This window comes from Molothrus aeneus, chromosome 2 (genome assembly GCF_037042795.1).
Source record: "Molothrus aeneus isolate 106 chromosome 2, BPBGC_Maene_1.0, whole genome shotgun sequence".
NCBI lineage: Eukaryota > Metazoa > Chordata > Aves > Passeriformes > Icteridae > Molothrus > Molothrus aeneus.
Genome location: NC_089647.1, coordinates 77,305,151 through 77,319,074, shown reverse-complemented (window position 1 = coordinate 77,319,074; position 13,924 = coordinate 77,305,151). Strand labels below are relative to the sequence as shown.

Here is a 13,924-nt window from a genome sequence, read left to right as displayed (position 1 = left end):
AGCAACGTGCCTGGGAGCAGGGGACACCTTGGCCAGTCCAGCAGTTCATGCAGAACCTTGTGTGTCCCTGCATGATGTGAGCTGCAGCATCGTGAGCTCCTGAAAAGGATCCCCTACAGCAAGGCCCGGGTCAAGGTCCTAAATACCCTCGTTTTGACCGTCCCTCAGTCGAGCAAACCTCCCACTGAGCACTTACTGTAAGAGTTTCCAGATTTAGTTTTTTGTCTTGAATAGAAGCAATCTGCTGGTATTAATTTGTTTGGTCTTACTGTATGATAGCATGTGAATAGGCAATTGCATTGCTTCTTGGGAGCCTTATTCCCACCCTGATTACCTCCTTGACTTGCAGTTTCCGTACCAAATTATTTGCCACTATTTTAATTTAATCCTGAGTTGCTTTTCTGTTTGCATATTGTAGTTGTGTTTGTAATTGGAAGCAGAATGTACAAGAAAGTTAAACCACAAGGAAATGTAATGCTTGAAGTTTCCAAATGTGTTGGAGTAAGTACTGCTTACATTCCCCAAACCCCTGGCAGCCATTCCTAAAGCTGTTCTGTAAATGTGCCTAAATCAGAAATCTGTCTTAATATGAGGAAAGTTTCTGAAGGTTTTTGCTTTATTACAGAAGGCTTCATACTGACACCTCCACATTTAGGGTGTCTTTTTATGCATATCTTGATTTATATGCAAATTTATACACATAGGAAACAAAATAAGGTGTCAGTGTTATGTAAAAACTTATCCCAACTTGTGGGAATCATTCCTTCCACATTTGTGCCCCTTTATGCAGAAAGAGACAAACATGCCTTGAGCTGAGTCAAGAGCAGAGCTACTAGTGCATCTTATCAGCAAAAACTTATTACTTATTAGAAGTAGAAGAAGATTATTTACAATGCTTTTATTGATCCCCACTGCGTTAAGGAAATTCTTGGGGTTGCACATCAGAGTGATCCTGCAAGGAAAGGAGTGGAATCTACACGAATAGCACTGCAGGTCCCAGCTTTGCAGAGCCTCAACTTTGAGATGCTATTTATTCATCTCTGAGTTTCTTCATTTTCCATTGTTGTGATTAGACATTGGCCAAATGCCAGGCACCCATGAGAGTAATTTGCTTAGCTTTTTTTCCTACAGTTGGTCAAAGGAGAGGGAAAAAGATCAAAGAAGGGCTCATGAGTTGAGACAAGGACTGGGGAAAAAAAAAAAACCACTCCAAAGGCAAAACAGGTTCAAATCTAAAGGTATTTCTGAAGGTGTATTGCTGTGGGCAGTGCCAACATGGCGCTTCCCCACTTCTGGGCAAAAAACTGCAGGTGCCCTGTTCTTTCTTCTTAAATATGTCATCACAGATGCATTACCACCCTCCCAAATTGGGCCAGCAGCGTGTCCATCTTCAGAGCTATCAGAGAGTGGCTCTGTCAGACATGGTGGAAGCTATGGCACTCCCCCACTACTAAAAGTCAGGCCATGCCAAATCAACACACGCCTACAGATCTGCCATCTTTATACAGCTCAGCCTATTGCCTGTCATGTAAGCACTGTCAAAACCAAATCTCTGTAGGTGACTTTGGCCATTACTTAGCGTGTGGCTCCTAAGGCCCAGCTTGGCTGTAAATGCTATTCCATGCAGAAAATCTTAGGAGTTCTTTGGGACCATATTTGTGTATATTCAATGTCAAGGGGTGAGACATACCTACAAGATGAGCTTGTCATAGGAGCTTCTCCCCTACAGCTATGCAGCTCTGAAAACCTGTGCATATGACACTACTCTATTTACAGCTGTGTATAAAATAAGCCTGAAGAAGGCAGATCTTCCAGCTCCTCACAGCACTGCACATGGAGAGGGACTGCTCTGAGCTGTTTGGTCCACCTAACCCCAAGTGCAATCTCTGCTGGTTATGCAGTGTGAGGCCTTAAAAACAACAATCCCCTAGATGACTGGAGTGGGTAACAGAAGTCAAGTCAGCTTTAGCACCCTCTAAACACAAGAAGCCGAGAGCATCATCTCTAATGACAAACCAGTTTGTAGTTTCAAGTATTTGTAGTGCCATGAAACATAATTCTATCTCTCCTCAGTTTGCCATCAAAAACAGATTTCGTCATCGCAGCAAGAGGTTCCCCAAGAGAGAGCACTGGCTGGACTGGGCAAGTGACAAGTACGATGTAAGTACTGGGGGAGCCTCCTGTGCTGTGGCATCTGCTGACCCTCAGCTTCTCTCCATCTGCTCTGATCCATTGCCTCATGCACTGGGCAAATACTTTTGGGCCTCTCCATCATTCAGTAGCTGATGAGGTGGCCAAACCTCAGTGCTCTCCTGGCACTGCAGGTTATCTCCTCAGCTCCTGTGGGAGAAAGTAGAGCTGTGTGACTCAATGCTCTGTAATCATAGGCTGTCCAGGGAAATTGAAGGGTGACAAAAAAAAAGACTTTCCCTTGCCAAACAAATAGAAACATTTAAGTTTTTAGGTTAGGGAAATAGCAAGCATTATCTTTCCTTCTCTATTTCCCATATCTCATGGCTGCAGAGAGGAAAAGGGAAGTGATGCTGCCTGTCATTGTTAATGCACAGGGCCATAATACTTTTCTTGGTATGAAACATCAGAATTATGCTTTGGAATTTCATTTTAAGTAGGTAAACACTTAAACTGCATCCCTTCCACACTCGGTACAATTTCTTATGACTCTCAAAGCCTTGTATCCCATAGTTCCCAACTTGTCCCTTGCCTGCTATCCTCTCTGCCCTGTTGCCAATGCCAGCACAAACCTTAGCCTGTCACCTTTATTTTCCTTTTGCCTGTATGCTTTGTTCTTCTGTGAAATTCCTCAGTTGCCTATTGCTCAAATGCCCACTTCACTAAGTGCTGAATCTCATGCTGCCATCAGTGTACATGTAAAGAGGCCCAAGTCTTTCTGATATCAGACACCTTTAACCAGCAGCCCTTCCCACACAAGCAGACTTTGTACTGTTTTAACAGAAGTCATCAGATATAGCCAAAACATGCAAAGTTGAATGTGTGGGCAAACATTACATGATGGGTCTTTACCTGTTGCTGTCATGTGAGTAGCAGTCTGGAACTGTCTCCTTTTTTTTCTTTCTCCCCTTTCTTTTTTAAATTAATTCCTCTTGTGTAATTTTTATTTTCTGCAGAAACGACTGATTGCTCAGATAAAGATGGTGTTGAGGGTGCTTTTCCTTTACATCCCTCTCCCCATGTTCTGGGCAGTTTTTGACCAGCAGGTAAGTAGAAATTATTTGGCTTGGTAACTAGAGCGGTACCATGTCAGTCTCTATGGGAGTGTGGAAAAACAAATTTTTATTCTGGTTTTATTGCAAAAGGGTAGTCACTGAGTCATGTGAGTACAAGATGATCTGCAGTCAGGGGCAATCTTGGTTTATCTGAGTACACCCAGGACAGATTCAGTGACTGAGGCCTCTCCAAATCTTCTGTCAGCCTGGGACTCAGGGGATGAAACAGTAATTTAAAGCTCTCTTAGCACTAATGTTTCTTCAATTGTCAATTGTCAGATGAAATTTAGGGTCCTTGTGTAAATGAGCTGGAGAAGCAGGGTTTAAATGATCTGGATGCCAGTTTGCTTAATCACTCACAGCTTGTTATAAATACCTTACACCTTCAAGCAGAAGTGTGAGCCTGTAATTCCCATTCACTTGGTGAACTGGGTGCTCAAGACTCACAAAAGCATCAGTTATAGTTAAGCACTGAAGTGGGAATTTAGGAAGATGCTTGAGAGAGCCAGGGGCTGAAAACCTTATCCAAGTCAGACTGGAGGAAGCTTGCTCCAGACTCCCCATGTCCTAGTGCTTCAGTCCAGTGCCTGTGAGCTGTAGCTGCCAGTGTGACCTGTTGCAATTGGAGCTCTGAATTCCTGCTATGAAATTCAGAGCACAGTACTCATTCCCTGGGTAAATCTCCGTGGGTGGCTGAAGGATCTTGTCACAGATGCAGCAGTAGCGTTCTTGTCCCATGGCGGGCTCAGGCCTGAAGCCTGCCCCGCCTGTCCCAGCCACAGGCAGTTTCTGGGGCAGAGGGCTCCAGGCAGGTCAGGCCCTGGCTTGTCCTCTGGCTCTGGGAAGGAAGGAAGGATGGCTGAGTGGGATATGTGGGCTGCTGGGGCTCAGGCTGGCTCCAGGGTGGCTCCTGTGCCCAGCACCCAGCAGTGCCCTGCACAGGATGGCCCTGCCCTGTCTGCAGCTGATTTCTGCATCTAAGTTATTTTCTGCTGTATTTCACAAAACAAGTAAAGGAAGTGGAATGGGCCATGGGTCTCACTTTGTTCAAAGGTTTACATTGCAGACTAAGAATGCTCCCATAGCAAGCTAGCTTTACTTTTTCTTGTATTGCATGTCTTTTCCAACACTTCACTTAGGAAACAATTCAAAAGGACCTTTAGAACATTGATTTACTGTGACACCTAATTTTTTTCTTCTCTTATTAAGGGGTCAAGATGGACACTGCAAGCCACAGCAATGAATGGGGATTTTGTAGGTTACTTTTTATTCATTTTTTTCTTTAACACTTTTCAGACCCATTTTATTTGTTGTCACAATATTAAAAATTATTTCTTTTTTACTTCACCAGGGTTTTCAAATTCAACCAGAACAAATGCAGGTATGTTAAGTTTCTATCTGCCAATTTCAAGTACTTCTGAAAGATTGTACATATATTGCCCTTACTAAGAAAATGCACTTTGAAAAATACTTAATTTTTCTCTCATGTTCATCTTCCCCAGATTGTGAAGCCAATCCTGATTGTTATCATTATCCCAGTTGCTACTTATTTGGTTTATCCTTTAATCAAGAAATGCAAGCTGAATTTTACGTAAGTTGATGTTATTATCTGATTTCAACAGAGGCTCCTTTTATTGGTTTCTGTAACTGGCTCTTCCAGCCCTAGTGTAAGAAAAGAGCAAGCGTTTAGCTAAGGATGAAAGAGAAGTGTATTTAAAATGGTTTAATATTCTAACAAAATATAAAAAAATCCAGAATAGTGCAAATGGTATATAGAAGCATCAGAGATTATAAGAGCAGAATCTAAGAGAAGAGTGACAATGTTTTTCAGTTAAGGACAAAATCTTTTGATTGCAGGAGAGATGGTTTTGATTGTTTTCCATATCCCTTATGTCTACCCCCTCTCTCTCCTGAAGAATAGGTGGTAGAAATAAACATTCATCCTTGGCATTTGTCATGCTTTGGGCTAAAATCAACTGAGACACAAGACATTTCCTCTTCAGTCTCAGCGGGGAGTCTGGCTTACTGAATCCTTCTAGGTGGAGCCTTGGGGGTATTACACATTATTTTTCAATGTCATTAATGAAGTTTCTGGCCGTTGCAAGGGTGCTTGGAGAGGCAGAAGAGAATACAGTTCTTCAGACAATTTTCAGAGAGCTAAAGTGCACTGCTGTTTTCCATATAGCTGTTAAAAATCTAGGGTGTGTGCTATGCTGGGAACACTGTCATCCATTTGTGGGTGTTGTGCACTGGATAAATGATGCTACAAATGACATATATACTCTAAATCTATCCTTACAGCTTAACTGCATGCCAGTAGATGTCTCCTAATTCAACAAATTTCCCTGACAATTTTTGTTCAATCTTATTTAAACATAGCAATATGGAGACAAGCTGTCACCCTGTTTTTAAAGGCATATCTTCTTGTCTCTTTCTTGTTTTACAGCTAACAACTGTATTGGATTGGGTTTTTTCTTCCTGCAAAACCAGATTTTTTTCAGGAACCTAAGAAACATGGCCAGTCAATGTTTGAGCCCAGCAGATGCAGAGTAACAGGTTATTAGGGTGCTGCAGGAAAGATGTATTTCTTGATAGTGTAACTATGAATTGAGAGCTTAGCAGAAGACTTTCTGTAATAACATCAGCCCTCCAAATGGTGATTATGTGCTAGTTGTGGCCATTTGAATTTCCCAGAGTGGTAAGAAAAAACAAGCAGCTGAAGCTTTGAATTGCCCCTTCTCTTAAATCTCTTGTGTCTTTTGTTGTGCCAGGCCCCTGAAGAAGATGACTGTGGGGATGTTCCTCGGCTCCATGGCTTTTGTTGCTGCTGCCCTTGTGCAAGTGCAAATAGATGTAAGTTCGGCCACATGCAAGTATTTACTATTAATAATTAGCTGTTAATTCAGGAAAAAAAAAAGTGTGTTTAAGGTGAAAATGTACCAAGATTCCTAAATTTGGATCCAATCACATAAGCATAGAAGTAGAGGGAGGGGAAATAGATTGCAGTACTGTTGTTAGCATAGTAAAATTAACAAGCAACAAACACCATTCTGCAAGGCATCACATTGCAGTTAATACAAATCATGCATTAAAGGCAACCTCAATCTCTAAACTGAGACTAGAAGCTGGAAACCAGACACTTGCTTGGCCCACCAGAGGGCAGCTTTGTATGTTTGACCTCTTCTGAGATTTAGACTGGAGGTGAAGTGTGACAGTCTGGGAAGCAGCATCACAGCAGGTGCAAAGGTGATGGATGCACACTTGCTCAAGGAAGGATTTGTCTCCCCTAATCTTCCTTGCCCCAAAGGGAGGTGCCATGCCTGAGCCCAATGAATCTTTGCCCTGTAGCTGGGATGTTGGCAACACCTCTGGGTGGTGATCCATTGCATCCCAAGATCTGAGCAGCTGTCTAGAGGTGTCTGTTGAGGATGAGAGAATTCTTTCCTAAGGCACCTTGTGAGATGAGTAACAAAACCTGATTCCAGTCTCCTCTGTCAGGCAGTCACAGACCAGCAGGCAAATGCTCATCTTCAACATGAAATAATAAAGATTACAGTAATTATAGTAATTTTTCCAAGTGACTGTGAGTACTGATTTTACTTTTTTCTTGTCCTATAGAAAACCTATCAAGTTTCCCCTGCAGCTGGGCAAACTCAAATTAAATTAATAAATCTGGGTGCTGTTCCTGCAACAGTTCAGTTCCAACCTCAACTTCAGAGTGTGGATGTAGCACCCAAAGAGGAGGTAAGTAAGGGCAGATGAGAAACATTCTAATAAATAATAAAAATTAATTAAAACTAAAAAAATCTAAGGGTTTTTTTTTAGGTTACGATGTAACATGTAACTGAAAGTCTGTATTCTATTACCATCCTCATAAGCTGTTAAAACACGTGGGGAGGTGTTCTTTATCTTCTCCACAAGTCAGTCCTGATAACTCCCCCCAGGGGCTATCTCTGCTAATGGGCCAATGAGTCTCACTGCATGACTCATAAAATTACATCACACCATTGTGAAATGCTCTGCCGAGATGGAGGAACCAAGCATTTCCACCTGAGTGTAATCAGAGGCTCAGAACACCACAAGAAGCACTGGATTCCCTGAGGACAAGAGCTTGATAACTACCACACGACCTCCAGTAAGACCAGACCTTTCTACAGGATCACCACTTAGATAGAATCCCATCCATCACTCCAACAATGACTGTAGCTACCATTTCATCAGACTGCTACCACCAACCTGACTGACAGGATGTCAGATCCAATTCTGGTTCTGTCAGTTTAAGCCAATGCTTTTGTACTATTGCCTTTATTTTAGCTTTCTTATTAAATTGGAGTTCTGACTTGGAATCTCCAACTGGTTTGTTTTTGAATTAGTACATGGAGTAAAACAAAGTCATTCTTAACTAATGGTTCAAAATTGATTATTTTCTAGGACGTTTTACTCCAATAATTTTAATGAGTTCTTTTTTTTTTCGTATTGTGGAATGAATTGTTACTGAAAGCACAGTGAATGAAGAAATGGTAACTATGTCAATGTTTGAAGTATTACCAGTTTCTTTTTACAAGTTTTCCCAAGAAACTTTCATAAACTTAAGTAACTTGGAACTTGATGAAAATTTCACCCTTGTTAAAAAGGCTCCATTTTCTAAAAGAAGCCCTTTCCTGCAGTAAATGTCCATTCAACTCTAGTGAGTTGCTGCTATTACTGTGAGCAATGACTTACCTGAACAGGGAGCTTCTTCTGTGGCCACATTACACATTAGGCTTCATGTTTTGCTGCCAAAGAACTTTTTCAGGTTCTAATACAGCACAGCATTGGTAGTTCTATTGACAGCAAAATGTGGTGGCTCTGATGCAGGCTTTTGATAAGGGAACTTAGAAAGTGTGTTCTCTGATAGCCTGCAGCTCTGTTTCCCTTGAAGAGGAGAGATCTTACTCCAACCTCCTCCAAATTCATTTCACGCAGGAACAGAGTTGTGAGGAGAAGATAAGGGCACCCAAACTGTATACTGACAGGGAATTGATGTACCATGGTACACACCTGAAAATGAAAGGTATAGAATGCTCCATTCCCTATTACAGACACTTTATCGTCCAGATGTGGATTATAAAGTGCTTTTGATAATCCTATAAAACAAAGAGCCTATTTTAGTGTAGCGCTAACATGTCTATTAATGGTTTAAGTATTTTATGTTGAATAAATGTGTTTTGAATATTTAAAACATGGCATTACTGCTTTTTGGAAAATACTGCATCAGATCTTATGCTAGTGCTTCTTCTGTTGCTGAACAGAATTTTACTGGGTGGTTATGGTAAGCCTGATTTATCTGGAGCAAGAAATAGGAAAATAGAGCAGCTATTCCATAATGCTTGTGGGAAGCTCATGTAACTTTGAAGCTTGTGTAACAAATTAACCTAATAAAAAATCATGAACAAATGGAATTAATGCTTGATGTAGAAAACAAATCAAAAATGAAAGTGAGGGGATGTTCATGATCTCTGGCACTTCAGAAGTAACATGTGTAAACTTCTGACCCTCCCAGAGCCCTTAACATTCCCTCAATGTTATACAGATGTTATATAGACAAATGTTATATAGACAAATATGCAGTTGCACAGAAATCCATGGGAATTTGTCTTTGTAGACTGGCTACATGACATTTGAGACTTCTAAGCTGCAATCATTAGACATAATTTCTGCAAATGAAAATAAAACTGAGCATTTGGAGCTGCTAGAGAAACAACGCTACACTTTGGCATTTAAACAGGGTCCAACACGCATCAGTTCTACTTGGGTAAGTCTGCTTATTTCTTCATATATGAGTCAATGTTCTGACAACCAACTATGTGGAGTGTGTGAGGCTGAGAGGAGAAGCTCTGGATAATTTTTTTCCATTGTCTTGTTTTCTGTCTCTCCTTGTCTCTGCTGGACCAGTAAGACTGGTAAGCTGCAGGGAGTACGCCAGGATGTCCTTTAGGAAAAAAAATACCAATTTCTCATGTACCTTAACAACTACACTTTCACCAAGACTTAGGTGTGTGGTTATACAGTGTTTTCTAATAAATGTGTTTGCTAGTAGAAACCTAAAGAGGAAGGTCTGGAGTCTTCCTCTGAAGCCTCTGTTAAGTCCCACTGCTGTGCAATAGTGCATGTTTAAGCTGTTCTCTGATGCCAACAGCATATTTTTATAATGGTCTCTTCCACTAGATAGAGGACAACATCACATCAAAACCAGCAAACAGAGAATGTCTCGTCAGGTAGAGTTATTTTTGTTGTTTAAATTTTGACAGTAGTGTGAATCTTCAATCTTGGGTCTGGGTGGCCTCTTCTTGTTGAAGTAAAGTTTTCTATACTTGAGGAACTCACATCTTGCTGGACACTTCCCTTGATGTTTTAGTGGATGGGATAATGTCTGGGTCACGATTCACTTAAGTTATCTTGCACACCTGCTTGGGTATAATTTAGCTAAAATTGGAAGTGTATACTTCATTCCATTGCCTAGATTTTTTTTATTGAATAAATGGCATGGATTACATATCTATACCTCATTTTTAATCCTGGATAAGAGGTTTCCAAGATTACCTCTCCCCTCTCTGCTTTTCTTCTGCATGTCCCACTTGCAGATTGCATTTCCTACTGGTTGAAAGTAGTGACTCACTTTTGATGTCCTCCTGAGATTGATGGGGGTCTAACTGGCTTTTTGTATTAGCTACATTTCTAGGAGATTTAGAGTTCTTTCCAAAATGTTCATTGATTTACAAAAAAAGAGGCATTAAATGGGAAGACTCGATATATGTGCTGCGAATATATAATTGAAAGTAAAACCTGTATTCTTTGACTCCTGTATGTTTTGTGTAGTATCTAATCACTCTTCCATTTTAAAGGTTCATAAACAATTTGCCTTTTACTGCCACTGTTGCAATGGATCACATTAGATTTGGAAAACTGGATCCTCTTTCTGTCAGTAATTACAGCATCATTCCAAATGCAGGCTGGTAAGCATTTCCTTTATTCTTATTTAATCTCCTAGACATACCCGTCCTTGGGAAAAGGGCACAGAGCTTTTTAAAATATGTGATGCACACAATTGACTGTACCTATGGTCTGAACTGTGGAGTTTGAGTTTTTCTTTTTCAGGCCATATATCATTAGCACTTCAACGGCTCTGACCTATTGTAGAGTTTCTTCAAAGATACTTGAATATGGAGTTGCCTATACCATTTCACTTGACGATGTGAGTTGCCACTGTTATTGAATGGACAATATAGATAGAATTCCTTTCCATGTTGATGCTTTTCTTTAATTAAAAAACACTTGTAGAATTATTCTTCTTGTCTTTAATCCTTTAATTTCCTCTTGTCTTTAAGTATAGATGGTAGAATTCTGGTATCCTAAACAGGACACAAAGCTATTATTAACTATAAAAATAATCATGGTTACAATAATAACATAATGCAAGAATTCATGATCACCACTAATGGCCTTAAACCTTTAGCCGTGTTAGACACTACAGATTTGCATGAAGTCTGCTGTAAAAAAGCTGTTTTTTATAACTACCTATGCAGTGCTTCATGTGCAATATTTGTTATTTACTCTGAACTTTCTATATGATTATAGAACTGCTTAGAATGCCTTAACTGTGCGCACTCATTATTACTGTTCCTAACATGCTTTTTGCAATTTCTAGTGTTTTGCTAGCATACTTCAAGTTACGTACTTTGAAGATATTTTACCAAGTACAGTCCATATGGCTTGGCAGATCCCTCAGTATTTTCTTCTTGCATGTGCAGAAGTACTGTTCTCTGTCACTGGGCTGGAATTTTCATACTCACAGGTAGGTATTCTTCTTCCTGAGGTAAGAATCTTGGTGCAAGTTAAGATCTTCCATGATGTATTGGTTTTAAGTGTTGGTTCTGTGCCGCTACTTTGACCCCTATGTCCCTCACAGCTCCTAGAAGGACTGCATAGACTGATGCAAGTTGGCCCTGTTTAACCAAGGACTTGGTGTTTTCCATGAAGCTATGCTGAGTTATATCATTTGAAGTCTTGACTACCAGTCCTCAGATTTCCTCCTCCCATGTAAATATCTATTGAAAATAAGTGCAACTGTACTGCTGCAATAAAACCAACCTGGAGAGCTCTCAAAAATAAAATGAGGAAGTAGTGGCACTTCATCTCCCCACCAGTTTACTCCATACAGCCTTTTTGTTAGCTTTTATTAGTGTTATAATTCAACACTTTGAATTCCTTTGTCTCTTGAGTCCACTTTAGTAGCTGTGTGTATTTCTTCTCTTCATTCTGAATCTAGAAACTGCAGTGATAGAGATGTTGTAAGGTGTGATTTGCTAGGTGATGCACTTGATTTCTTCATGTCATGTGTGCCATGTGTTCCTGAGATGTAAAATTACACCTGTGCACCTGTTAGTTACTTGGTGTGTGTAAGTAAAAGGTGTTACAGTTAGTGTGCTAGTAGTCTCTTGTTCCTCAAAGCCTTCTCTGGACCTGTTTAGCTCTCTAGCAATTTCTAATGTCAAGACTGCAGTAAATGCATCAGAAAATAAATGATACCAGCAAAAGTTAAATGTCTGTCCCTACAGGCCCCGTCTAACATGAAGTCAGTGCTGCAGGCTGGATGGCTGCTGACTGTGGCTGTTGGTAACATAATTGTCCTTATCGTGGCTGGGGTATCTGCAATCCAAGAGCAGGTAAGCATGCAACCAGTAGGTGTGCTATTATATTACACTGGGGAAAAGCAGCTATTAGTGGTGCTCTGTAATGAATTAAAATGGCTTTCTGAGTGCCATTCTGTGTCACTCAATGTCTCTGAAACAGCTCTGGCAGTTTCAGAGACATTGAGTAACAATTTAAGCTAAATTAAATCAGTAAGAGCATGAAACAGAGATGTTGAGGCTTTTCAGGTAGAGTTTCTGATCTCTGCCCACATTTGTGGTTACTAGGTCAGCTGTAAAAATTTTTAAGTGGAAGCAGAATCAGTGCCAGCCTGGTTTAGAGATCTGAACCAAAAGCAAGGGCCTGAGTTTCCTTCTCAGTCTTTTACTAAATTCCCAGTTCCTCCAGGAAAAGGATGTTGCAGAGTTTTTCAGCGTTTACAGAATTTTTGTTTTTTCAGTGAAGATAGAAATGCCAAAAGAGCCTCAATTCTGAGTTGCATTATATGTTTAATTAATACTTAGTCCTGTAAGCCATATGATACTTGTTATGTTTACTCAGTTTCACATTCTGAGTTTCCTTCCTGAAAATACTAAAATGGTGTAATATTCTTGAGAAATGAATATTGGTGGCTAAATTCTGAATTGCGTATTTTTGGGTTTTTTTCTTTGCAGTGGGCAGAGTATGTGCTGTTTGCTGCCCTGCTGTTGGTAGTTTGCATCATTTTTGCTATCATGGCTTCTTTTTATACCTATATTGATCCAAATGAGATTGAAGCCCAGTTCAGCAAGGAAGAAAAGGAAGAAGACAAGAAGGATCAAGACAGCAATGAAAAGGAAGTTGAAACTGATTCTCAACTGTAAAAGCTGTATTCAAGGAGTGTTTGTAAATCATGGAAATCCCACTCACTCTCCTGCAGTCAGAGGAATCAGGGTATCAGTAATGACACCTCTGGATTACATGTCTTGTGGAAGACATTAAGCAAAACTGTTTTAACCTAAAGTGCAGTCTCTCTAGGGAAGCAACAGGAAAATATGTGTCTCTCTCTTGTACTGAATTTGGGATCCTGAAGAAACCCCAGCAGAAGTTGCACTCTTAATGTACCTCAATCTTAAATATTACAGCATTATAATATTGAAATTTGACTTGGAACTATTGGACCCTTTGAAAAGATGTATTTTTATACTGTATTTCAATTTTATATCGTGAAGGAAACAAGACTTGTTAAGGAACAGCAATTGAAGCCAAGCTCTCTGCATGATCTCTCTAGCATCGCTGTTACTTGAAGAGAGCAGGTCACATGTGCCTTAAATTCTTTTGTACTTCCTTATAGATAATGGGAGCAAAGCTCTGGCAGTGATCAGATTAAAATGCTGTCTGTGTTCCAAGTGGCAGGAACTTGGATGTGCACTGTAATATAATGCTTTGTCTGCCTGTTAACTGCCCATTTAACTCCTGTTATGTCTTTAGTTAATATTAGACGTGCCCACTCAGGTAAAATGATAACAACAAATGACCTTTGGAACAAGCAAAGGCAATAAAACTCACATAACAACAAAATAAGGAAAGTGTTTTAAGAACATACTTACAGTTGCATGGTAACAAAACTCAATACCACCTCTGTGGTGCCTTTATCTACACACTCCATCACTTAAAGCTAACGGATCAGTGCTGGTCTTCTCTATTTGAATGTACCATACCACTTATGGTACATTTATGCTAGGGGAGATGAAATTTTGCTGCTTTACAGGACCTGCTCCTGCAGTCCTGAGCTCCATGTTATGGAGTGCCAGGGTATGAAGTGCATGTTGTTTTGGTAATTCTCGTACTTTAGGGTCTACATCCTACACTTTTTCCAGCAGCTTGGACTCACTGGCCCCTCCAGTAGCGTGGCCAGACTTTCAGCTGCTTTCACACCTGTCTTCCAATACTCTCATCCTATTTTACAGCAATTCCATTTTGGTGTTTGCAAGTGATGACACAGACATCCATATTCAAGCCACGGGTGT

The 13,924-nt window shown here is 40.3% G+C and overlaps 1 protein-coding gene across 2 annotated transcripts; it reads left to right on the top strand.

The window, feature by feature from the left end:
- Positions 1-207: 207 nt before the first annotated feature.
- LOC136571206 (solute carrier family 15 member 1-like) lies at positions 208-13,513 on the top strand. 2 transcript variants are annotated; one of them, XM_066571537.1, is made up of 15 exons: positions 208-501; positions 2,074-2,160; positions 3,147-3,236; positions 4,455-4,499; positions 4,597-4,626; positions 4,748-4,836; positions 6,017-6,098; positions 6,864-6,989; positions 8,890-9,039; positions 9,453-9,502; positions 10,130-10,240; positions 10,383-10,479; positions 10,933-11,079; positions 11,843-11,950; positions 12,590-13,513. In XM_066571537.1, the coding sequence occupies exons 1-15, from the start codon at positions 442-444 to the stop codon at positions 12,776-12,778; spliced, it is 1,461 nt and encodes a 486-aa protein (XP_066427634.1). In that variant the 5' UTR covers positions 208-441; the 3' UTR covers positions 12,779-13,513. The 2 variants fall into 2 exon arrangements, with proteins under 2 accessions (XP_066427634.1, XP_066427633.1); XM_066571536.1 differs by lacking the exon at positions 208-501 and having other exon boundaries at positions 1,763-2,160.
- Positions 13,514-13,924: the final 411 nt, after the last annotated feature.